Consider the following 25882-nt stretch of genomic DNA (forward strand, 5'->3'; position numbering starts at 1 on the left):
ACCGTGTCAACGTATAAAATACTTAGGTAATGCACGTTTTATTTTTTATGTGTGCATGCCCATAGATGTCTAAACATGTATGAAAGAAAAACAAAGTACATGAAGGCTCTGACCATTTATGTCGATTTCAATTGCATCCAGTCCGCAGACACCCAGCAGGCAACGCGGTCTCACCAAGGTCATGTTTGCCAAGTAGCTAAGTGGGGAGAGGGTGGGACTACGTGCCAGGCACGGGCCTCCAGTCTGGTCCTTTCTGAACCCCACGGCGCTGCCACACTGCTGGCCGACACGGGGGGTGCAGGGAATGGTGTGAAGAACGGTCGCTGGGCACTGAGGAAGGAAAATGCCCAGAAGGAAAACCATCCGGAAGAATCACAGTGTTGCACGAACACTGTGCATCTCGAGAAAGGAATGCGGACTCCTCAGCTGGGAATACCCGTAGAAGCAATTGTGGGTGTTGACGGCGGAAGGACATAAAATCTGCAGACTACAGGGGACCCTGGGTGGCTCAGTCGGTTGAGCGTCCAACTTCGGCTCAGGTCATGATCTCACGGTGTGTGAGTTCAAGTCCTGCCTCGGGCTCTGTGCTGATGGCTCGGAGCCTGGAGCCTGCTTCGGATTCCGTGTCTCCCTCTCTCTCTGCCCCTCCCTTGCTCATTCTCTGTCTCTCTCTCTCAAAAATAAACAAACATTAAAAAAATTTTTTTTTAAATCTGTAGACTACAACGTCGTGTTTCTGAAGCAGAGAACCACGGGTGGGAGCAGCTCAGTGCCACCAGGGCTGCTGCCCCCCCAGGACCCCCCCCCCCCGCCCCGCATGGCTGGGCTCCATCAAGCAGTGGGTCCTACGTGAGTCTCCAGCCAGGAGCTCACCAACAGCGTCCCCCTAGCTGCTCCCACCTCTGACGCTTTTAATAACACTACTGTTTTTTGTTTTTTAAGTTTATTTATTTATTTTTGAGAGAGAGACAGAGTATGAGCAGAGGAGGGACAGAGAGAGAGAAGGAGACACAGAATCCGAAGCAGGCTCCAGGCTCTGAGCTGTCAGCCCAGAGCCCGACACGGGGCTCGAACTCACACGCTGTGAGATCATGACCTGAACGGAAATCAAGAGTCAGATGCACTACGGAGGGAGCCACCCAGGTGCCCCAACACCCCTAATGTTGCTAGAGCGGGGTTCCAGGGCACATCTACAGCTCCTGGGCAGGCATGGTGCACGTCAGCAGGTAGTCCTAAATAAGCTGCCCCCTAATAAAACATGAGAGCCTCACTTAACCTCCAGTGAATCATAAAAGACAGCCATAATTGCCTATAGCGCTTTATCTTTCTCCCCCAAGACCACAATTTAGAGAAGGCTGGCCTACACTGGAGCAGAGGGGGTGAGGTGTCGAGCTGGCGTGTAGAAAAGGACATAAAGAGCATCCACTTGTCTGAAAGGCCGAGCTGCACCCTACAGCTGTAGGACTGAGCAAATCGCGTCATTTCTGACTTCCTTTCCCCGTCTGTGAAGTGCGCTATGGGTGAAGGAACAGTCGCCTCGGGAAGGTGGCCGGGGCGACGGCAGGTTGTCGGTGATGACCCGTAAGTGAGGAGCTCGTGTTGGGTGTGCCTGGCTTGGCCATGACATTGCTCTCGGCACCTGCTGCCACAGAGGGCCTCCTACCTCTCTGGGTTCACGAAGGTGTCTTTTTTCTAATATGCTTAATGTTTATTTTTGTGAGAGAGAGAGAGAGGGAGAGAGAGAGACAGAGCATGAGCAGGGGAGGGGCAGAGAGAGAGGGGGACACAAAATCCGAAGCAGCTCCAGGCTCCAAGCTGTCAGCACAGAGCCCGACGCGGGGCTCGAACCCATAGACCACGAGATCATGACCTGAGCCAAAGTTGGACGCTCAACCAACTGAACCACCCAGGCACCCCTACATTTATTTATTTTTGATAGACAGAGCCAGAGGAGGAGCACGGCAGGGTCAGACAAAGGGAGACACAGAATCCGAAGCAGGCACCAGGCTCCCAGCTGTCAGCACAGAGCCTGACGCGGGGCTCGAACTCACAAACCGTGAGATCACAGCATGAGCTGAAGTCAGACGCTTAACCGACTGAGCCACCCAGGCGCCCCAACGGAGGTCAGTGTACAGGAGGAAGCCACAGGCCAAGTTACAAATTCAAACAGAAAGATCCTTTCGAGTTGCTTGGATATATAGTTACGTCCACATCTCTTACGCTGCATTAGTAAACTGCAATCACTTGTCAGCTGCCCGAGCCACGCAGGCGCCCCTCTCCTTGTTATAAAATCAAACAAACGAAGAGGGAGAAGAAATTCAGTCAGCTGCTGAACCGACGGCCCCTGCAGGTTTAGCGGGAACACGCGCTGTCTGCCGTATCCACAGCTTCTACGACGCACCTCGTAAAATAATCCCATTTCTCATCAGGGCGCTGCGAGCACCTGCTTACGCCCCAGCCGCCAAAACGCACCAGGATTTTAGACAGGAGACCCTGCAATCCCCTCTCGTGGTGAACAGTCTGCTGAACACAGACCTGCAGAGAAGCGAGGAGAAGGGGGAAAGACACGAAGGGAAACGCTTCGCGTGCCGCTCTCACCGCCTTTTCCAGATCCGGAACGCTCCCAGGTGACGCTGCGTGACGTTGGATTCGTGTGCGTTCATTCTGAACAGAAGAGGGGCCTCCTACCGGGGCGCCCGGGAGGCTCAGTCGGCTGGGCGTCCGACTCTTGATGTCGGCTCAGGCCGTGACCTCACGGTTTGTGGGATCGAGCCCCGCGCGTGGCTGCTTGCTAAGCGCGGAGCCTGCTTGACATTCTCTCTCTCCCTCCGCCCTCTCCCCTGCTCACTCTCTCTAAAATAATAAAACAAATAAAAAATTTAAAAAAAGAAAGAAGGGACCCCCTGCCCATCAACCCAAGGCGACTCTGAAAACATGGCCAAGTGCTAGAGGGGTCAGGGTCAGGCTGGCCACCGGCTTCTGCAACTGCTTCCGGGCCCCTCCCAGAGCCTCGACCCAAATACGGTCAGAAAACAAGGTCCCCACAGAGATGGTTCTTCTTGGAAATCCTTCTACCTCTGACCATGGCTCTTACCGTAACAGGCGTGTGGGACTGGTCACTGGGGATGATTCACGAGTGACACCTACGCCCACCAGACACAGTCTTGTCCACTTGCCTACGTCCATCTCTGTGGCCAAGAGAAGAGGACCACAGGCAGCGTGGAAACTCCTCGCTCCTGCTGCCCAGGGCCAGTCCGAGGGCGGAGAGGACAGGCAGAATGACGAAACTTTATCTTCCCAGGACACATGGTTCCTCACCGACTCGAGCTCTGACAACCACCACCGGTTGGAGCTGAACCTTTTTTTCTTGATCAGATCATGAGCAAGACTGAAAAATCGTTATGAGGAAAGCGGAACAGGGCCGTCCCTCCCACTACAACACGCTCGTCCCCGAGCTTACTCACATTAGGAGGCAACGTGAAATAGTATTCAGGCACCTGTCTAGCCCCTTAACTAAAATAACCAGAACACCTTGAGATGTTACAGGACCCTAAATCAGTTATCACCAACCTTCAATGCTACGGACACCATTTTTGTGTCTGATAAGGAAGATCTAATTCACACAAGAAAATGGTAGAGAGAAACTTTTCTTCGACCAAGTTCTTAGTGTTGAGCTATTTATAAAACATTAGACGGACACGGGAGTACCACGAGTATGTAAAAGGTACAACGTGGGGTTCGGTGGAAACCTTTGTTCACATGGATGTCAGCCATCAAATGCAAGACTGACCGTTCACACAAGTGGCTTCTTTGCATCCAGGAATCCAGGCTCCTGGGATCGGCCGGGACTCCGTATTGCCCCACGGGACTTGCAGACCCACGGAGGAGATGCTGAGACGCCCATCGCTTCTCTGTGCTGCTCCCGAGATGCACAGCAAGCAGGACAGCCCCTACCCCAACAAGGCTGGTGACGTAGGGCCCCCAGAAAGCTGCCAGATGCTTAGGAGGGTTTTTAAGTGTGTATTTTGTGTTTTTCCATTTTTTTTAATGTTTATTTTTGAGAGAGAGCAAGCGAGCATGAGCAGGGGAGGGACAGAGAGAGAAAGAGACAGAAGATCTGAAGCAGGCTCTGTACTAACAGCAGAGCCTGATATGGGGCTCGAACTCACAAACCGCGAGATCATGACCTGAGCCGAAGTCGGACGCTCAAACAACTGAGTCACTGAGGTGCCCCCATGTGTATTTTGTTTAGCATGAACCAGATATAGCCTGATGTAATCACACACATTAACTAAACCTGAGCAAAACCCAGGGTTTGGGTTTTTTTTTTTTATGTTTGTTTATTTACCTTTGAGAGAGAGAGACAGAGACAGAGAATCCCAAGCAAGCTCCATGCCAAAAGCACAGAGTCCAACATGGGGCTCGAACCCACGAACTGTGAGCTCACGACCTGAGCCGAGATCAAGAGCTGGACACTTAACCGACAGAGCCACCCAGGCGCCCCAAAACCCAGGTCTCAAATGACCCGTCTGACACCTGTGGGGACAGGCCCACCGTACCTGCCACGCCTGCCGTGAATATTTAGCCCGACAAACAGAGACACCATCATGTCACCTGAATGGGTGGCCATTCCTACTTGGTGGCATCGTGGGAGTCAGGAGAAGAAAACACCCATCAGCCCACCTCATAAAACTTATTTATAACGTTACCGTTCAACCCACACCGCTGCTTGAAATATTGAGGGAAATCTACCTTCACCCAAAGGGGCCCGTTTTAGGCCTAATCCTCGAAAAGCTCCGGGGTGAGAGCCCGAGCCCCGCACGCGGCCCGTAGGCTCCTGGAGCTGGCTGGCCACCGACCCCGCAGGCAGACGGCACGGGGCCAGCCCCCCACCCCAACTTGACCTGCCTCAAGGTCTCCCTTCGCCATCATGACTCTCGCGTATTTTGAAGGCACGCAGTAGAGTTTTCAAAGGTACAGCGCATGGTGTCCCCGGAGACCCCCAAGTTCAGAACAACACACGCCGGCTTCGCAGACAGCAGAACGCTCCCAGCTGAGCGCACGAGGCGGACCCCGGCTGCAAGGACGCATTACTGCGCAGCGCAGGGCGCACCTGCCCCTCACCCACGACGGCAGGTGACGGCAGCTTCGGGGTGCGGGGTCCCCGCTTCCCAAGGCACGCGGCCGGCCCTCCCCCACTCCAGGGGGCTCACCACCAGCCACGAAGCCGAAAGGGAGCCTCCCGCCCCGCCCTCTTCTAAGAACGAACCTCGCATCCTGGAGGAAGAAAACAAGCCAGCATTTCTTACCTCTAGTGACGCGGCCGACTTGGTCCCAGGCAAGGCGGAGTCACATTTGCCCTGTGGAGGCAGAAAGTGGAGAAAAGAGTCCTTTAAGTCACAGGATGTCACTCACGGGAGCAGGGCTGCCGCTGAGCACGGTTACGCGGACACTCACCGCGCCCGGGAGCTTTTTGCTTCGAAACATTAATCTCCACATGACTTTAAATAATGTGAGGACGCTCTGGAGCCCTCAGGAAGCCTTGCAGTCCACACCGAAAGAGGGGAACTTACACACTTTTGTGCAACTTTTACCCTTCAGCCAGAGGAAGTGATGATGCTTCTATTACCAACCTCAAAACTCAACCAAAAGAACCAAAGAAACAAAACCAGTTACTTGTTTCGTCTCCAGATGCATCGTATTTAATTAGCCGCAGTTGCCCCTAACGGAACTGGACAAACGTTTGGTTTTGTTTGAAATGATTATTTATTTTTGAGAGAGAGAGAGAGAGAGAGAGAGAGAGAGAGAGAGAGAGGCGCACGCAGGGAGGTGCCTGTGTGGTTCAGTCAAAGTGTCCGACGTTGGCTCAGGTCATGATCTCACGGTTCATGAGTTCGAGCCCCACATCGGGTTCTGTGCCGACAGCTCAGAGCCTGAAGCCTGCTTGGGATTCTGTGTGTGTGTGTGTGTGTGTGTGTGTGTGTGTGTGTGTGTCCCTTCCCTGCTGAGCTCTGTCTCTCTGTCTCAAAAACAAACAAAATAAAATTTAAAAAAGAGAGAGAGAGAAAAGCAGGGGAGGGGCAGAGAGAGAGGGAGAGACAGAATCCAAAGCAGGATTCACTGTCAGCACAGAGCCTGATGCAGGGCTCAAACTCACGAATGTGAGATCATGACCTGAGCCAAATCAAGAGTCAGAGGCTTAACTGACTGAGCCTGCCAGGAGCCCCTGGACAAACGTTTTGAGGTGACCTGTCCGCTCTCCATTCTATGAAGACAGTCATTCCGGGCTCGGGGGCAGGAAGGCCCTTCGTCTGTGAACACATTCCGAAAGAACCACTGAAAACCCAGACTTGCTCAGTCGTGGCGTCCAAGCCCAGGAACACACACATCCGGGCCTCCCCTCCACTTCCCAAGCCTCTCTTTGGCTAGAGTAAAATCCCGAAATTGCCTGAAGAGTTTACTTAGCGACACGTTTTAGGATCTTGAGACCAGAAACCAAGGCTGGTCTCTTCTCCGTCCGCCCCGTGCCGCAGGGGCTCAGTTTCCATTCTCTTTCATCCTTCCCCGTTTCCCTTCTGTTCTGCTCCTTGGCTCCTACCCGCTGAAAAGTAAGAGACGAAGAAGGAAACCAAACTTCAAATTAGTCTCTTGCGCCCCTCGCTAGTAATTGGGGGTCAAGGGTCAGAAGAGCGAGCTGGGAGAAGGCTCCCGCGGCGCCGACCGCAGAAAGGCCTCGGATTCCGCCGCCAGAGAGGTCTGCACTCCTGGGTAGCGCACCCCAACCCCAACCCGCACCGCCCCGTCTCCCGACACAACCTGCAAACAGCAGTGTTAACAGTGACACCTTTCATTTCTGGCTCTCGACATTCAGCGCCTGTTAGAAACATCTGGAGCTTTACAAACTCCCAGACCCAAGCAATAGGAAGGGCAGGGACCGTCCGGGCATTTCAGGATTTACAGTGCTTCCCAGGCGACACTCGTGTGCCGTCCAGGTTGAGAATGCTTGCTGTCCTCCTTGTCCCTGTTCCGTGTCCCCTGGCTGGACGGTCAGTATTAAACAGCACGAACACGGGCTCTGCTCCCTGCACACCGGCTGGCACTGCACAGGGCGCGTAGAGCAAACACCTGCGGGTCTTGTCCCCAGCAGCCCGCCTCGGTCTTTCTACGGGAACGAATCCCGAGAAGCCCAGGAGACAGCGTCCCTGCCGTGATCAGCCATCACCGTGCGCAGCCACGTGACCCGGGTCTGGTCACTCTCCGGGCACAGTGCCCTCTCAGAGGTGGGCATGTGAGGCCTGCCCAGGGCTCCGGCCCTCTCTGTCCTGGGGGCCAGCTTTGCAGATGCTCTGAGTCTGGGGTTGCTGCCTGTTTTACCCAGGAAAGGCGCCTGCCTGGGGATGGAGAGAAAGTCGGCGACGTACCCGCCGGAGGCCATGCCTTTTTCCAAGGACAGAGGCCACAGTTGCCCACCTGGCTTGTGCCACTTTGATTTGGCGCCTGTAACCCGAGAAAGGGTGTGAGGCCTGATGCAACATAAATGGTGTGTTTACAAATAAACGCCCGAAAGCAAGAAATGAAATCCCCAAAGTCCCACAGGACCACACATTCATCCGTGGTCTTATTCAACACCGTGACCAGCCCACCAGCTGGTCGCCTTCCACAGGGGCTGGCAGGGGACACCCCACACGTGACGCCCCTAACCCCGGCTGCCTTGAAGCCCCCAGGACCGTGCATACAGGGTATTCAGAATTTGAGGGGCTCTCCCTGAAAACGCGAGATGAATTTGCAGTCTCTCGTTTACAGTCACAAATCCTCTTTGCCCTTCGTTTTCCAGACCCCGCCCCCTTTGCAAGTAAGACTCAGTGAACTAAACAGGGGCATCAGGTGACTTGGTGACGAGGGGCATCAGGTGACAGGGCTCAGTCTACTTGGTAGTCAGCCGCCGGGCTCAGCTCCTGAGCCAAACATGGGGGGGTGGGGGCCTTTCAACTCCACCAGTGCTGATCCCCGTCCTTACTACTCCTTTCCAATCCAAGATGAGTGGACAGGACGTCCCCCCAGGTCCCACCCTCCTCCCTCAGAGCCCATGTGATTATGGCGGGTGGGGAAGGACACGGAGAAGGCGGAGGTGAGGAAAGGGAGAGCAGGAGGGATGCTAAGCCAGGTTTCCATCACGAGAGGAGTCAGGCCGGTCCTTCCTCTTCCCGTCAGTCTTGTGACTGTATTCGAGTCCAAATGCACCTGGCATGATTCCAGGAGCATCACGGCCAGATCCCCAGGGAAAAACCAAAGAGGCCACAGCATGAAACCCTCCACAGAAACGTTGTACTCCAGGCGTATTCCACGAAGAGGAAACTTGTCAAACTTGTGTGTGGACAATAAATGAACGGGGGCAAATGTGTTTTCCGAACTTGAAAGAAAAGTTATCAGAAATACCTAGACAAGGTATCAATCACCATTCTGGAAAAAAATATGGCTCGAAGATTTTTGCAAAGCTGTCGAAAGCAATCATGTGCCACGGACGAGCGGAAGGCCCCCAACTGTAGTGCCTACAGCGTTTGGAATTTCTAGTCTGGATGACCAAGCTTCACTTGATTCTGTGGGTCCTTTGAGATTGGCCCTTCAGTATATAAAGCTGACAAGCCAACTTTGTAATAACCAAGGGGTCTGGCTCGCTCCCAGAGTCCCTGTTTACTAGAGGGTGGAGGACCTCACAGACTCTGTGCACCGTCCTCAAAAGCACACTTGGCCAGGTGAGCAGTTGATAGAATGAATATACACTACTATCTTCTCGGTGAAACTAGAACGTGGGATTCAGAAAAGGCTCGGCACTTTAAGCCCTGATTTGCCTGGAGTATTGCTGTTGCTTTAAATTAACGCAGGTGCACAGGACTGACCACCGAGCTCCCAGGCTGCTTCAGCAGGTGCGGTGGCCGCAAGGGTGGAGCTCGGGCGCCCGACCTGCTGGCAGGCTGTTTCCGGCCACCAGACACTGGGCAAGTTACTTAACCACTTGGCCTCAGTTTCCCCATTTGCACAGTTGGGGCAGTACCTGCCTTACGGGGGGGGGGGGAGTGGGGACGCGGGGTGACAGATTTTAGGCACCTGGCAGGCAGCAGATGATCAGTGTTGGTGACACTGATGCTGCTGATGCAGGAAAAGGAAGGTGTGCCCCAGCCGACCCCAGATCAGAGACGTCATCGAGAACACTGGCGTCGTGTTTCTGGTCTGTGATCCTTTAGGAGTTGACCCTGGAGGCGTCGGACTAGATCTCAGAGTGACTGCGGTCACTCTGGCTGGCGGGGAGGCGTGGCCACGGACGAACAGCAGGTGGCGCCAGAGACTCGGTCTGCGGCCACGCACCAGCTGACTGGGGAGGCCGCGCCAGCCCCCGTCTGAATTCTATTTCTTCTAAACAATCAGGCCCTAAATCAATGTCGATCCTGTCATCCTGGAGCCGTTTAGAAATTCCCCAAACAGTTCATGTACGATGCAAGGCTATCCACCCCTTCCTCTGCAGTGTCGATGCTTAAACGTCTCTGGACGGTGGGTGACCTGGGCACACACACATCCACCCCCCCACCCCCGCCCCCACCCCCACGCGCTGTGTTGAGTCTGCGTGTCCATGTGTCCTGCAGTCCTGGCTTCTCCCTCCCCACCGACATCGCGTCTGCCGCGGGGACTCCAGCCTGGCCGCCTGCTGCAGGACAGGACCGGCCTTTGTTCTGTGGGGGCTCACAGATGTCTGTGCTCCCCCAGGAATGAAATGCTCAGCTCATCATCAGGAAGGCACGGCCGTTTTCCAGAGCCAGCCTGCCCTTAGCAGGCCCTCCTCTCCCTCTCCTGTGGGCCCACAGCTTCACAGAACCCTTTTTATTCACCCTGAAGGGTGACACAGGTGATGTGACGGCATCTGCCAGGAAACCCGCCCCCTGTCAGCCGGTTCCTGGCCTGCGGCTTGTGTCTTCTCTAATGAAGCAGGGCCATGAGGCCTGTGACTAGTCTCTGGGGCGGCCAAGCCAGCACTAGAAAAGGGGGTGTTCTGGATTGCAGCCCGGTGCTCCCTCCCCTCCCCAGGGCCCAGGGGTTGGGTCCACAGCAAAATAGATGGTGGGGGGGCTCTCAGAGAACATGCTCATCCTGCAAGCAGTAGAGAAATCCAAGCAAGAAGGACCTCACGGCGCACGCTTACAGACGACAGAGAAACAGAGTGGTTCAGGGAGGGAGGGAGGGAGGGAGGGAGGGAAGGAAGGAAGGAAGGAAGGAAGGAAGGAAGGAAGGAAGGAAGGAAGGCAGGCAGGCAGGCAGGCATAAGAAGGAAGGGGGACCCACAGGGTGAAGGATGGGGACCACAGGGCTGGACGGCCACCACAGCTGCCCCCGGGAACTTCCAGTCTCCGTAATCTTTGAATTTTTCCAAAAAATCGTTCAAAATATTTTTCAAAAACATTTAATTGAGGCCAAGTTCACGTAACATAAAATTAACCATTTTGAAATGAACAGTGTCATGAAGCGCATTCACGCCGCCGTGCAACCATCCCCACCGTCCACTTCCAGTTATTCTCATCACCCCACACGAAAAGCCTGAGGAGTCAGGACTCACACCCACGGCCCCTCCCCCCGGCTCCCGTGACCAGTGAGACGTACGTGCTGCCCACCCTGGACTTGCCCATCGCGGAACCACACAGTGGGCGGCTTTGGTGTCCGGCCCCTCCCCCTCAGCAGGACGCTTCTGAGGCTCCTCAGCTCGACACACACGCCACCACTCTGTCCCTTTCTGATGGCCGCGAGGGCTCCACGGTATGGATACACCACACTTGTTCATCTGCTCAGCCACTGATGGAGGCTTGGCGGCTCCCACCTTTTGGTGTCTGTGAACCAGACGTGCCCTGGTTCGAGTCGCCCCTGCCGGCAACCTTGGGTACATATCTAGGAGAATTGTTTTCTTGGGTACATATATAGGAGTTTGAGTTTTTTGAGGAACTGCCAGATTTTTCCACAGCAGGGGAACCACTTTGCACTCCCACCAGCAACGTGCCAGGGTTCTACTGCTCCACGGTCTCACTCAAAACTTGTTATTTGGCATTTTTCTTTTGTTATTATAGTCATCCTGGTGGGGATCTCCTTGTGGTTTTGATTTGCATTTTGCTAACGATTAGCGATGCTGAGCATCATTTCACGTGCCTTTTGGCCACCCGTATGTGTTCTTTGGAGAAAGGTCTATTCACATCCTTGGCCCTTTTTCAGTTGGGCTGTTTGTCTCTTTGCTGTTCATGGCAGGTTTTGACACTCACGGAGGTACAGGAAAGTAGAGCCTGGCCCTCGTGAGCTGAGGGACTGGGACTGAGCCGGCTATGTGAGGCTGGACCACTGAGTGGCCTCGGAGAGGGGTAAACCGAACAATCCACTGAGCAACATAAGAATAAGGACATTGGTCTAACTTGTCTTCAGCTCAGGTTTAAAATATTTTTTTAAGTCATCCCTGAGGGGTGCCTGGGCAGCTCAGTCGGTTGAGCGTCCGACTTCGGCTCAGGTCACGATCTCGCAGTTCACGAGTTTGAGCCCCACGTCAGGCTCTGTGCTGACAGCTGGGAGCCTGGAGCCTGCTTTGGATTCTGTGTCGCCCTCTGTCTCTCTGCCCCTCCCCCTGCCCGTGCTCTATCTCTCTCCCTCTCAAAAATAAATAAACATTAATAAAAAATAAAAAATAAATAGAGTCATCCCTAATAACTGAACATGCCAGACCTGTCCCTTCCGTGAGTCTGGGGGAGCTTACCCTGGCACTGGGTTCAAGTGAAGTTGAACACGAAAGCTGTTCCCACGCCAAGAAGACACCGGAGCCGCCTGGCAGACGCACGGGGCTCGCGCAGGGCTCCCGGGGACGGACGGACGCATCTGGAGCCAGGCCGCAAGGAGTCCGCACGGAACGGGCGAGGCTCCAGAGGTGCTCTCAGTCCACAATTTCAAAACCCAAGGAGAGATGTGGCCTGAGGAAGAGAGAGCGGGCACGTGGGAGCCAGGGCCACACCCAGAGCCTCTGCCAGCAGGGGGGGCAGCGTTAAAGAGAACATGAGATGAGTATTTTTAAACTCAAATAAGACGTAGTAGAAGTAAACGTAGACAAGCTGCGATGGTTCGCAGAGAGTATAATTCTCTGTAGAATCTGGGAGGACGTACTGACAATTTATTAATTCTAACCAGACGGTTGTGACGGGTTGCCGGAAAGAGGAGTTAATATTCAAAAGCTGATAGTGCTTTTGTACATCAGCAAGAAACCGTTTTTAAAGCCTTTCTTTTTCAGTAAGCTCTACACCCAAGGGGGGACTCAAACTTACAACCCTGAGATCAAGAGTTTCACGCTCTGCTGACTGAGCCAGCCGGGCACCCCAAGAGGAAACCATTTAAAGAGATGGCATTTACAAGGGCAAAAAGAGAGAGAGAGAGAGAGAGAGAGAGAAGGGGGAAAGGCGAGAGAAGAGAAGAAAGGACCACCCGTGAAGTAGAAAGAGTAAATGTAACAAAATGTGTAGGACTTTACAGAAAATATGATAAAACCCTTTGAAGGAAATACACAGAAAGAAAAGAAAACCGGGCAGGTACGGGCACCTTAGCCCTCGCTGGAGTGGTCCCATTTGCACAAGCAGCCTGGCCCAGCACGCGGGGGCTCAGGGACGGGCAGCCGGACACGAGGGACGAGCATTGCCAGCCAACTCATGGATCACCTCATCCCGCGTACAAAAATAAATTCAAGACCAAAACAGGAAAAGGCTGAACTATGTAAGTTTCAAAAGGACATTCAGGAGATTGTGTTTTGACTTGTACTGCGAAGGCATTTTTCCAGGAGGTCAAAAATCCATACATTGTACTTGTAAAAATCAATAGGTTGGACTACATCTAAGTAAGAAAATTTTGGGTGAACAAAAGACACCACGACCTCAAAACAGGCCACAGACCCGAAGGCTATGCGCCTCTGACCTACACACTCAGAAAGAATTAGCACCAGAGGTATATCGAGGTTAATGCACACGATGGAGAGACACGTTTCCTCTTCATCACATAAGTGAATTCTTCACTCCTACAAATAGCATAAGTGTGCCAAACCGCATCCAACGGGAGTTGGGGAGTATTTGGAAAAAGAGAAATTCTGCTAAATCGCTAGAGAGAGAATACAGAAGTTCAACCACTTTGGAGAAGAATTAGTCAATACCGAGTTAATTTCAAAATGTACGTATCTTATGGCCCATCAATTGCACTTTTAAGTATCTAAACAGAGAAATAAACTCTGGTATATGTTCATGGGAAAACACAGGTTTTCCACTGAGCACTGCTTAAAAGAACAAAAAATGGAAATTATCCGACTTGGCTCCTTGGTGGGGGAGTGGAAAAATAAACTGGTATTTTCATACCAGCAAATGCCACTCGGCACCCAAAGTAAATAAAATAGAACTAAATGATCAACATGAATAAATCTCAAAAATATCACAGAGTTTTTGGAAAAAAGGAAATGTAGACTATGATCCTATCCACACAGAAATTAAAAACACAACCATCATTTATAAGTAGAGACTGTGATGGCCGGAACTGTGCCCCCTCAAAAATTCATACGTTGAGGCTGTAACACCCAGGACCTCAGAATGGAACCCTGTTGGAGAAAGGTCTCTATGCAGGTAATTGAGTCTAGTGAGGTCAGGCGTGTGGACCCTGATCCAAAGGGTCTAGTGTCCTTCTAAGAAGAGGAGATCAGGACACAGAAACGGAAGGAAGACCGTATGCGGACACAGAAGACACAATGTGCAAGCCAAGGAGAGAGGTCTTAGAAGAAACCAACCTTGACCTTGGACGTCCAGCCTCCAGGACCGTGAGGAAGAAACACCTGTTGCTTAGGCTGCCCAGTCCATGGTACTTGTTACAGCAGCCACAGCCTGGAGAGGAGAATACAGGCAAGAAAAGTGTGCCTTCAGCGAAATCTCCCTACGGCTCGAAGCCCACCGACAGACACCTGCATGCAGACCGTGACCTTCCTTCAAGGAACTCACGGCTGCCCTTCGCGCCTTACTCTTTATGTTTTTTTTATTGGAGATTAAAAGTAACCTCACCTTCACAGCAGCCAGCCCCTCAAGGTCCTGGAAGCCTGGCTTCCAAATTCCTTAGAGACCTACTTATCCCTCACCACCCCCCAATCAAAAAGTATATAATCAGTCACTCCTCATGACCCCAGGGCAGCTCTTTCTGCCCACGGGCCCCGTCCCCGTGCTTTAATAAAATTGCCTTTTAGCACCAAAAACGTTTCAAGAATTCTTTCTTAGCCGTCCGCTCTCAAACCCAAACCTTCCATATTTCATAATTCCATCATAGCCGACTAATACGGCCAGGGAGGCCAGATTCCTTTGTGGGCCATCTGAGAACAACCAGAGAAGCAGGTCACATGTCCACTGAGTGTTTCAACAACTGTAGTTAGCTGAACTTGAAATATGAGCCAATTCCAGACACTGGAGAGTCCACTGGGGCTGTTACAGCCCTCGCTGCACCTCCAGAACACGCGTTCTTGTCTTAGAGACCCGGGCTACCCAGCACGTCCACAGCGTTGCCTCGCACATCTGCCCGGCTGGGTCACGTAGACCGAGCCAGGCATTTTTCTGTAACTGAGAAACGCCCCAGCCAGTCAACACCTCGTGGCCATCACAGTCCAAATAATCGAATCATAACCACCCAGGTGTGCTGTGTTAGTCTGCCACCATCAAGAGACTACTGACTACTCCTCATCAAATCCTCCCGGGGCACTGAGGTCCTCTCCGGGCCCCTGAGGACTAGAAAATCCCTCTGAAGAAACAGGGTGGCAAGATCGCGGGTCAGAGCTCTCCTTCCTCAGAAGCACCTGCCATCTCGTGCCTTCCTCGCTGGCTCCCTTTGTGAGGGCCATACCTTTGGAAAACAAATCAGGGTATCCGATGCGGAGGTCGAGGCGCCGACCCCCACGTTGTTGGAAATCTACACATAACCTCTGACTCCCCCAGAATCTAAGTACTAAGAACCTACTGTGAACCGACAGCCTTCCCTATAACAGCCGCAGTCGGCTAACACATCACTGATCTGTGTTACACATCATGTATTACGTTCTTACAATAAAGTCGGATGGAGTAAAGAAAACGCTGAGAAAAATCACAAGGAAGAGAAAATACACTCACAGAACGTATGTAGGACCACGTTCTGTTATTGTCATTATTAACTACGGTCTCAGAGAAACAAGAAACTGGTTTCATTTCTTTCTTAATTATCGATCCCCCGACGATGTGTTCGGGGATGACCCGAGATAATATGAAGATGAAAGGCGTCTTCCCCGTCGGAGTGTGTTGTTCGACCTCCTGCTGAAGCAAACGTTCCCCAGGAATCACAGGCACTCACTGGGGTCAGGCGGGCGCTTGGCGGGCGGGCCCGGGAGCCATCAGCCGGCAGGGCAGAGCCGGTGTAGACCCGGCATCTAGAGATTGCGTGGGGAGCTGAGCCGCGAGCCAGGAGATGGGCTGCTTCAGAGTCTCCAGGACAAACTCTTCCTGGGAGGCAGCGTTCGGGGCCTCGGGTCCCCATGTCAGCACCGTGGACGTTTGGGGCGGCTGGCTCTGTGGCGGGCCCCCCCGCCCCGTGCACTTTAACGGCATCCCCGGGCTTAAATGCCAAGAGCAATCCCTGTCTCAGTTGCGACGACCAAAACTGTCTCCACACGTTGCTGATGTCCCCCAGGGGTGCACGATCGCCCCCGAATGAGAGTGAACAGCACCTTTAGGAGCAAGACTCCAGCCCTGGTAGGTTCTGCAGGCAGACGAGTGGGATGTGGCAAAGACACGTGAGCACAAGGCCCATAAATGCGGCCACCGCTGTGCCTGGAGAGCAGCTTGGAAGCCCCAACACGAAGACTTAGCTCAAAGGTAGAGCCGGAAGGAAGCAGGACTTGATTCTGAGAGCCGGAGAGCGGGGCCGGCCGCCCCAAAGCCTCCTGAGCGCGGGCAGGGCTCCTCAGATGCCCCATGTGCAGCTGAGAGGCAGACGGTTACAGCTGTGCTCCAGGGAGAGGGGACTGTCCCCTCCCACCTCAGCCCTGTGACCACATAAACCAGATGCACGAAAGGGCGGGACCCCACGTTCATAAACGCTCCCATAAATCCGAACGGATTTGCGATTCATTCAGCAGAGCGCTTCGTCGTCTGCCCCAGACGGGCCGATGATAAGCCTTTGGTTCCCAGGCCTGTTCGCTGTGGGTCCACCTGGCCCGGCCTCGGTGACCAGGTGCTGGTCACACACGGGTCCGGAGGCTGCTGTGAAGGTGTTTGTAGACACGCTTAACCTTCGCCTCAACAGCCTTTGAGTAGAGCAAACGTCCCTCCACACCGAGGTGGCCGCATCCCTCAGCTGAAGGCCTTTAGAGAAAAAGACTGAGGTTCCCCCAAGAAGGAAGGGGTCCTCCTCCAGGAGGCCCGCCCACGACAGACGGCCTGGCCTGCCGGCCTGCCCTACAGGCCTCAGGCTCGCCAGCCCCCGCCACCGACCACGTGAGCCAGTCCCTGAAAATAAGTCCCACCCCTCCACGTATGTACACACACGCGCACGCACACACACTCTCTGTTGGTCTGTGTCCTCGGAACACCCTGACAGCACAATCCTTTTGTCCGTAAACGCAGTTCTCATCCCGGAATTAGAAGACCCACCCCATGGGGTGCCTGGGTGGCTCAGTCGGTTAAGCGGCCGACTTCAGCTCAGGTCACGATCTCGCGGTCCGTGAGATCGAGCCCCGAGTCGGGCTCTGGGCTGACGGCTCAGAGCCTGGAGCCTGCTTCCAATTCTGTGTCTCCCTCTCTCTCTGCCCCTCCCCCGTTCATGCTCTGTCTCTGTCTCAAAAATAAATAAAACGTTAAAAAAAAAAAAAAAAAGAAGACCCGCCCCAGCATGTAATACTCAACTCCTCCAACTTGATGTCAAAGCCTCTCCCCTGGGCCCCTGCGGGTCCCCACCCTTCACGCCGCCAGGGCAGCTCACCCTGATTCTGTGAGCCCCAATTTCCTCACAGGTCAGAGGATCTAGGTATGAAAATACACACCATTTGCTCCTTTGGTTCACGGGAGCGATTGCTCTTTTCTTCTCTTTACTAGAGGAGGTGTTTTTGCTAAAGTAGTTACTCTCTGTGGACCCTGTGCCAGAAAACCCCTGAGCGATAACAGAGTCAGACGTTCGTCTACACCGCGCACGAGCCACGCGTCCCCAGCCTCCCACGCTAGGTCCTCCCCGTAAACCAGGTGCCGACCTGATGCTCCGATAAGGACCCTGAGGCTGGCAGAGCAGAAGTATTTTCCCGAAGCCGCATGGCTGGCGTTGCAGAGCCAGGATTTAGCGAACCTCAAGCCGGTATTTTTGGCCACCCTAATTTGCTTCCAGTCACTTAGCGATTCCAAAGCCCTCAGAGCTTTACTGCACACACTTTGGTCTCACTGCTTCTCAGCAGGGGGCAGGAGAGAGGGGTCCGGGAGCAGCGCCACGCGGGTGTTGGCGTAAGCAGTTGTCGCCCCAGGAATTCTGAGTCACTGCAAACGTTACCTACACACGCTTTCCCACATCCGTATGGAAAGTGAAACCAAGAAGGAGAAAGTTCCTAAAAATACTGTTTTGCATTAAGACTTATAAGACGTAAAATTAGCGTTTCTATAAAGAAGTCTAAAGTCTCTGTCGCGACCGGCGCGACAAACACCGAGGTCAGGGTCCTCAGGGTAGGGGAATGCAAGAAAAAAAGAGAAGAAAGTTTGGGAACAGGAGGGTCCCCTGGCCTGATGGCCCAAGTGACGGCTTTATTGTTGCTGTACACAATCTTTTATAATATAAGACTCTTATGGATCAGGTCATTCTAAGAATAAACAGGTTTCACATGATCACTGCCAGCCAAAACATTTAGTTCTGTATACCTTGTGAACTTTCTGAACAGGTCACAAGATCTTTTTGATAGATTGCTAGCAAAACACAGTCCCCATGTTTGTGTCTATCTGACTCGGGGTAGAAAAAGGGAGGTAGCATTACTGCCAACACCTGCAGACCACAGGCTTCAGGAATTAACTTTCTCAGCCTTGACAAGGCTTTCGTATGCCCTTGAAAGTGGGGGAATGGGAGGGGGAACCACCGGGTTGGCTTGAGTCAATGGGGAACATTGCTTGACCCGGTCTCAGCCTGGCACCGGGGCCTGGCCCCCCACAAGTCTCAGACCCAACGGCTAGGAGTTTATCCAAAGATAAAGACCTAAGTGTATAGGGGGTGCCTGGGTGGCCCAGCTGGTTGATTTGGGCTCAGGTCATGATCTCACGGTTCGTGGGTTCAAGCACCGTGTTGGGCTCTGGGCTGATAGTGTGGAGCCTGCTTGGGATTCTCTCTCTCTCTCTGCCCCTCCCCCACTGGCTCACATGCTCTTTCTCTCTCAAAATAAATAAAACTTATGAAAAATAGAATGAAATAACACATACACACACACACACAACAGCTTTTACGCCAAAACCCTACACCTACAAGACACGGAAACTGGTCCCAAGGAGACCCAATGTGACCGTGGGGCACTCCAGACCCACTGCCCACTATTCCCTGTTACAGCCCCACGACAGACAGCTTGGGGCCTTCGTGCCCCAGCTCCTCCTCCTTCAGTGTTTTCAGGGTCCCCTGTCCTTGCACATGACGGGTCATCGCTACAGACGGACGCTGTCCTGGTCCCCCGCCCAGCTAAGCACTGAGGACTCCAAGGAAGGGTTCAGGGTTCACAGGTTGACCGCAGGCAGGAGAGGCCGCGTGTGCAGCCCAGGGCACCGCGGTGGGGCTGAGTGAGGCAGGGGACGTCACGGAGTGCTTCCCACCAGAGCCCGTGCTCGGCCCAGACCGCCGGGCAGAAGGGAGCGGGCAAGACAAGACCGACGCAGGACACGGCTGGGCTCGTCCCGCGGTCTGGCAGTCAAGGAGGGCACGCACAGCCTGGAACAGACCCAGCAGCGCGGGGACCCACCGGGAACCCCAGGGCTCCGATGAAGACTGGTTGAGGCCGTACACCTTTGACCTCCAACAGATACAGAAGGAAGCCTTCCCTCATCCAACTGCAAGCAGAAACGTCGAGAAATGATGTCTGTGACAGATCTCCTCTGTGGGGCAGCTCCCTTCCCAGAGGAGACACAGTGAATAACCCCATCGTAAACGCCCTCTCGGGGAGTTTCTGGGCCCTAGAGAAGATGGAGACCACTCACGCCCCTATAGACAAATGTTATCACAAGCTTTCTCCTTAAAGACGGATTTACCATTCCTAATGAAACATATCCACTCTTCCCATGGGATCCCGCTCTCCCTGCACTCTTCCCTCCCTAAGTCGAACACGGGAGCCCCCGATCCCAACTGCCCCTTGGACTTTTCACCAGAGCACTGACACGTGGGGCTCTCGCATTCAGAAGTGAACCCTTTCTTTCCTTCTCCCAGTGTGTCTTTTGCCAACTTCATTCAAAGGCCCCCAGATATAGAACATACGAGGACAGAGGGACGTTTCTCTGGTCCCCGATTCTGCTGCTGTGTCTCTGTCTTCCTGCCCAGGCTGGCTCAGTGTCCCAGGGAAGGGAGTCACCCCCAATCCGTGTAGACAGACAGATGACAGGCGGAGTAGAGGTCACAGAAGATATGGATGCCATTTAAAGACATTACATGGTATGGTATACTTATTCTAATATATATTTGTTAAAGTTTATTTATTTTAAGAGAAAGAGAGAGTAGGGGAGGGCACAGAGAGAGAGAGAGAGAGAGAGAATCCCAAGCAGGCTCTGCGCTGTCAGCACAGAGCCCAACGTGGGACTCGAACCCATGAACCGTGAGATCACGACCTGGGCCAAAATCAAGTGTTGGACGCTTAACCGACTGAGCCACCGAGGCACCCCTGATACTTTTTTTTTCTTTTTCTAAAAAAACGTGGCTCAGTCGGTTAAGTGTCCAACTCTTGATTTTGGCCCAAGTCATATCTCATGTGCATGGGTTCGAGGCCCGAGTTAGGCTCTCCACTGACAGTGCAGAGCCTGCTTGGGATTCTCTCTCTCTTCCCTCCCCTACTCATGCTCTCTCTCTCAAAATAAATAAATAAGCTTATACATATGTGTGCGTGTATATATGTATATGTATAAAACATATTTATAAATGTATATATTTAACAATTATATTATATAATATAAATATATGTAAGATAAAATATATACACATATACTTACATATATGTGTGTATATGTATAAATTCATATATGTTTAATAATTATATTACATAAATAATATAAATATATAAGATATGAGATATAAAATACAAAATATATGTAATATATATAAAATAAATAAGCTTATATATATATATCTTATAGTACATACTCTATATGGTATATTATACGGTATATACTCTATAGAGTATATCATATATAGTGTATGCTCTATAGAGTATATAGTATATACCATATATATGTGGGGGGCACCTGGGTGGCTCAGTGGGTTAAGTGTCCAACTTCGGCTCAGGTCATGATCTCGCGGCTCGTGGGTTCGGGCCCCGCGTCGGGCTCTGTGCTGACAGCTCGGAGCCTGGAGCCCGCTTCGGATTCTGTGTCTCCCTCTCTCTCTGCCCCTCCCCCGCGTGTGCTCGCTCGCTCTCTCCCTCAAAAATAAACGTTAAAAATATATATATATATATATATGTACCGTGGAGAAGCTCACAGAAATGGTTGACAACCTCCCGGTCAAGGCCGACAAGTGCCCGTCTGCCAGCTGTGCCGGGGGACCGGTCGCCGATACGGGGGTAAAACTCAGGCAGGAGTGACAGAAGAACCCCCGACGTGTCCGCTGCCTGGTGAAAAGCAACAGGAGGAAAATGACATCTGAATCGTCAACTTCCTTGTCAGGCAGCCTACGCGCGCCGAGCGAAGATCAAACTATCGACTCCACAGAATTCGGGTGGACTGGAAGGTTCCATCCTGCCACATCGTTTCTGTCTGTATCCCATGGTAGTTAAGACAGGCTGAAAGCGTTGAGCGGTGAAATTTGCTTGCTGGGTTCTTCAGAGCACTCTCGCTGGCCTAACAGATTCAAGTATTCTCTCACGTGATTGAGCTATGCCCTGGTCAGTGCCCCGCTCTGTGTCCCGGTCTGTGCCCTGTTCTGTGCCCCGGTCTGTGCCCTGTTCTGTGCCCCCGCCTGTGCCCCAATGTGTGCCCCATTCTGTGCCCCGGTCTGTGCCCCATTCTGTGCCCCGCTCTGTGCCCCGTTCTGTGCCCCGCTCTGTGCCCCGTTCTGTGCCCTTGCCTGTGCCCCATTCTGTGCCCCCGCCTGTGCCCCAATGTGTGCCCCATTCTGTGCCCCATTCTGTGCCCCGCTCTGTGCCCCGCTCTGTGCCCCGCTCTGTGCCCCATTCTGTGCCCCGCTCTGTGCCCCATTGTGTGCCCCAGTCTATGCCCTGTTTTGTGCCCCGGTCTGTGCCCCATTCTGTGCCCCGCTCTGTGCCCCGCTCTGTGCCCCAGTCTGTGCCCCGCTCTGTGCCCCGCTCTGTGCCCCAGTCTGTGCCCCACTCTGCTATGACAGCGTCCAGAAGGAGTTTATATGGGCTACACGGAAACCCGAGGGCAGACGTCCCCAACCAGTTCTCCAGGAGGCCGTGCTCAGACCCTACTGTGCACCGGCCCGGCCCCTGGCTGAGCCCCCATGTCAGCGCTCCCCAGACCGCCAAGCATTATGCGCACAGCCCTTCCCGGGGGCACGAGGGCGTGAATATTCTCAAAGCAATCGTCTGTCATTTCCAGATCCCCGACGCCTTCCTAGGAGTCTCCCCCATTCCCCTCCAAGGCCTCGATCCCCCTTCCCCAAGGAAAGGCTCACCACTCGCCCCTCACTCTCCCTCCACTGCATTTTCGGGGCCGTGGGGACGGGAGCCTCGGGGCACCCAGGGCTCCTGGTCTCACTCCAGCAACCCTGGCAGGTCCTACAAGCTCCACTGCTGTGCTCTCGGCAAGTCTGAAGGGCAAGCCGTTCAAATTTTCAGCCGGCAGAGCTTTCAAAATAATCTTCTGTAACAATCACAAGGTGCTCTCTGGCATACGGCTCGGAAAAACCAAGTAATGGTACAATAACCAATCTTTTCCCATTCCCACCTTTCCTTCCTATTTCTGTGCACGATTTCTCCAGGGCGGACGGCTCGGGGGCCCAGCTGCTGGGGGCCTCGGTGGCCCTCCGTGCATCGCCCCGCAGACCTGCTCTGAATTCCTGATCGCTGTACTTGTTGTATTTGATAATTTCCCATTTCAAAACATATTTTACCCACCTGTACGCCAATAATAATTGTAACAGTAATTCGAAAGAAACTTAACGCCTTGAGTCGGATGGTTACAGGCAATTTAAAAACCAACCAATGAGGGGGAGCCTGGGTAGCTCAGTCGGCTAAGCATCTGACTCTTGATTTTGGCTCAGGTCATGATTGCACCGTCCGTGGGATTGAGCCCCGATTCGGGCTCAGTGCTGACAGTGCAGAGCCTGCTTCGGATTCTCTCTCCCCACCTCTCTCTCAAAATAAATAAATAAGCAAACGTGTAAAACAATTTAAAAATCAACTAATGAGCGGATGTTTCCTGCAAGAATACAGGTGATGACTTTTTCTCAAAGACCCATATACATCGCATTAGGATAATATTCTAAGGGGAACATAGCTGGAAATTCAAATTCAAGGAGAAAAAGAGGCAGAAAGCATTTTCGCTGCTCAGGAAACAGCACTGTCATGTATGTGTTTATTTTTATCTCTATCATTTCTAGCAGTTCTGGCACCGGCCGATGTCGTGAGCTCATTCAGGTCCTGGAAACCAGATCACGGTTTCAATTAAACCAACTCCTTAGGCTTTCTCAAAAAATATTCTAAGTCACTGACACATTGGAGTCCTAGATGGGCGTTCACGTGCGTGCAATCGGGCCGACGCAACAGGGGTCCAGGAAGGAGGTTTCGGGTGACAGTGACGGGTTACTGCGGTGTCTGCCCTCGGCCGGCGGGCACCGGGGGCATGAAGCCCACCTCCACCGCCTGGAGCCCACTACAGCAGAAGCTGGGTCTGCTGAAAATGTTTAAAAAGAAACGGGTGGATGTTAACCACCTAGAATTTAGATAAAAACCTGAAATAAAAATGAAAAGGAAAAAGAAACGGTTGGGGAGGGACCTAGAAGCTGTAGGAACGAGGGGCCTCTCCCGTACTGGCGCACTTTGCATTTTCTACTTGAGACAACTTCAGATTCCACTCGAGGCTCCTCCCTTGATTATCTGTCCCAGGAAAATATTTTGGTCCATGAGAGAGGCTGGAAACGTGCCTCCTGCTGGCTCTGAAATGGCGGACTGCTCATAACATGAACAGGAAGAATCTAGAAGGAACCAAACTACCTACAAAAGCAGTTGGGTTCAGGCCAGAGTTTTTGGGACAACAGAAAGGACACTGAAACCGAGAGACCGTGGGCTTTTAGGGACCAGCGTCCCCGAGGGTGAGAAGCCGAGAAAATCGATTTAACCGCATTAAGCACTCTGGTGAATGGCTTTCTTAAGTGTCATCACCAGTTCCATAATAATTTAATTGTGCGCCTACTTTTAAAGAATGTAAAACATTTAACAGGAAAAGCAAAGGGGGAGACGGAGAAAGTAAGTCTTCATCTTATTTTCAACTTTTAAACACCAAACACATTGTATATTTACAATTTTCTGTATACATTTACCACACAATTTTAAACCAACGAGTCTATTTAATTGCAAACAATCTTAGTATTCTAAGAAATTAAGTTAGTTACTAGCCATATGAATAGTTTATAACTGGTAAGAGAAAAAAAAGTTTGGAGGAATAATTATCTAATAGCCTCAAAGGTGTGTAATTTCAAAAACTTGGGGGCAGGATAGAATTTCAGGAATAGTTTTTAAATTTTTTTTAACGTTTATTTATTTTTGAGAGACAGAGAGACAGTGAGTGAACAGGGGAGGGGCAGAGAGTGAGGGAGACACAGAATCCAAAGCAGGCTCCAGGCTCCGAGCTGTCAGCACAGAGCCCGACGCGGGGCTCGAACCCACGAACCGTGAGATCGTGACCTGAGCCGAAGTCGGATGCTTAACCGACAAAGCCAGGCAGGCCCCCCCTCAGGAATCGTTTTTAAGATCTTTCCCAAGACATCAGCCAACAGTAAAAGAGAAGTGAATTACTATTAATTAGTTGCAATGACCCTTTAACTTATCCATGGAAGAAAAAATAAATAAAACTAGAAAAAGGCTACATAAAGATTTGAAAATAAGACCCCGCTGGGCGCCCGGACGGCACAGTCGATGAAGCGTCCAACTTGGCCTTCGAGTCATGATCTCACAGTCTGTGCTGTCTCTTTCTCTCTCAAAAATAAAAAGATTTTAAAAAATAAAAATAAAAGCAGACCCAGTTTAGAATTTTGGAAGGTCTTCAGACAAAGCAGACAGGGACTGTCCCAGGGCACACGGCCGCTGCCCCCGCTGGGCGTGGCTCTGTGCCAGCAGGCTGACTCCTTTTGTCTTCAGGGCACCCCTCTGAAGGGAATACATCAGGCACCCCCTGTTTGCAAACAGGGGAAGCTGAGACATGGAGAATTCGGTGCCTATCTGGGCACAGCCAGCCCACCCGTGACCCAGGCGATTCCCTGGACAAAAGGACATCAAAGTTTAGCCATTTGTTAAGAAAGAGAGAAAATTAGGGGCACCTGCATGGCTTAGTGTGTTCAGCGTCTGACTTTAGCTCAGGTCATGATCTCACAGTTCGTGGGTTCGAGCCCCACATCGGGCTCTGTGCTGACGGCTCGGAGCCTGGAACCAACCTGCTTTGGATTGTGTGTCTCCCTCTCTCTCTGCCCCTCCCCCACTTGCCCTCTGTCTCTCTCTCAAAAATAAAATAACTATCAAAAAAAAGAAAAAGAGAAAATTAGGCAAGCCACCTTACTAATAAAGACAAAATGATTTACTCATATGTAACCGTAACATTAAACTGCTAGTTTAATCAGAGTTACTATTTTTTCCAAATGATAATCTCTGTGACCGAGTGATAACAGGAGATAATGTGCATGTGAAATGATGAAAATTATTCTAACTGATCTCATGTCAAGACCTATGTTGATTTTACGTCATTTCTTGTAACCATTGTCCTATTTTAGTATACGTGCTGCCAAAGCGAGCACAATAACCGTAGTCCTTAAACACCGAGCATGAAATCTGTCTCTTTGGTCCTGAGACTTTGCCCAAAGTAACTGAGGTCTAAAAAAATGTGTCCAAACACAGAGACCCCGAAATCACCGCGCACTGGACTCTAAACACCCTTCAGACAGAAAACCGGCAGCATTTGAGAAACGATGCTTCTGCTGGTGACGCGAGCAAGAAGCAAGACCGCCAGGGGTCACTCGGGCAGGTGACAGTGGTCAGAGCCACAGCGTGAGGCACCAGGACCTGGTCACTGTGAGGCTCACGCTCTCTGGTGGCTCCTGAGTATTTCCCGGAACAGGATGCAGAGAGACAACTGGCCTTTCTGCTGCAGACGTGGTTTCGTCTGGGTCCACCGAAGCTGGTCCCAGGTTCACAGCCCAGCTCACCTGGTCCGTCAGTGAGGGGCCCGCCCCAGCCAGGTGTCCTTGTCCTTCACCCTGGGCCTGGCCCAGGAGAGCAGCAAGACGCGGGGAGGAAGCAGTGTGGGAGGAGGGTGCGCAGGCAGAAGTCACAGGAGGGTCCCGCGGCCCGAGCAGGGGGACCCGGCCTGGGCACAGGCAGGTGATTTCTTCCCTCCCGGGAAAGTAGGCACCGAGGCCACAGGCAAACCCGGAGGCTCCCCGGTTGTAA

General features: G+C 52.4%; 1 protein-coding gene across 3 annotated transcripts in view; it reads right to left on the reverse strand.

Annotated features, from left to right (window-relative positions):
* The window catches only part of RPS6KA2 (ribosomal protein S6 kinase A2), a 354059-nt gene that overhangs the window by 292666 nt on the left and 35511 nt on the right, over positions 1 to 25882 (reverse strand). For 2 of the 3 annotated variants that reach the window (XM_045058346.1, XM_045058347.1), the window contains one exon: positions 5310 to 5360. In XM_045058346.1, the coding sequence (XP_044914281.1) occupies positions 5310 to 5360 (51 nt within the window). Of the gene's footprint in view, positions 1 to 5309; positions 5361 to 5457; positions 5515 to 25882 lie in introns of those variants that run through there. The other variant, XM_045058349.1, reaches the window with a different exon arrangement.

The sequence above is a fragment of the Felis catus genome, chromosome B2 (genome assembly GCF_018350175.1).
Source record: "Felis catus isolate Fca126 chromosome B2, F.catus_Fca126_mat1.0, whole genome shotgun sequence".
NCBI classification, from domain to species: domain Eukaryota; kingdom Metazoa; phylum Chordata; class Mammalia; order Carnivora; family Felidae; genus Felis; species Felis catus.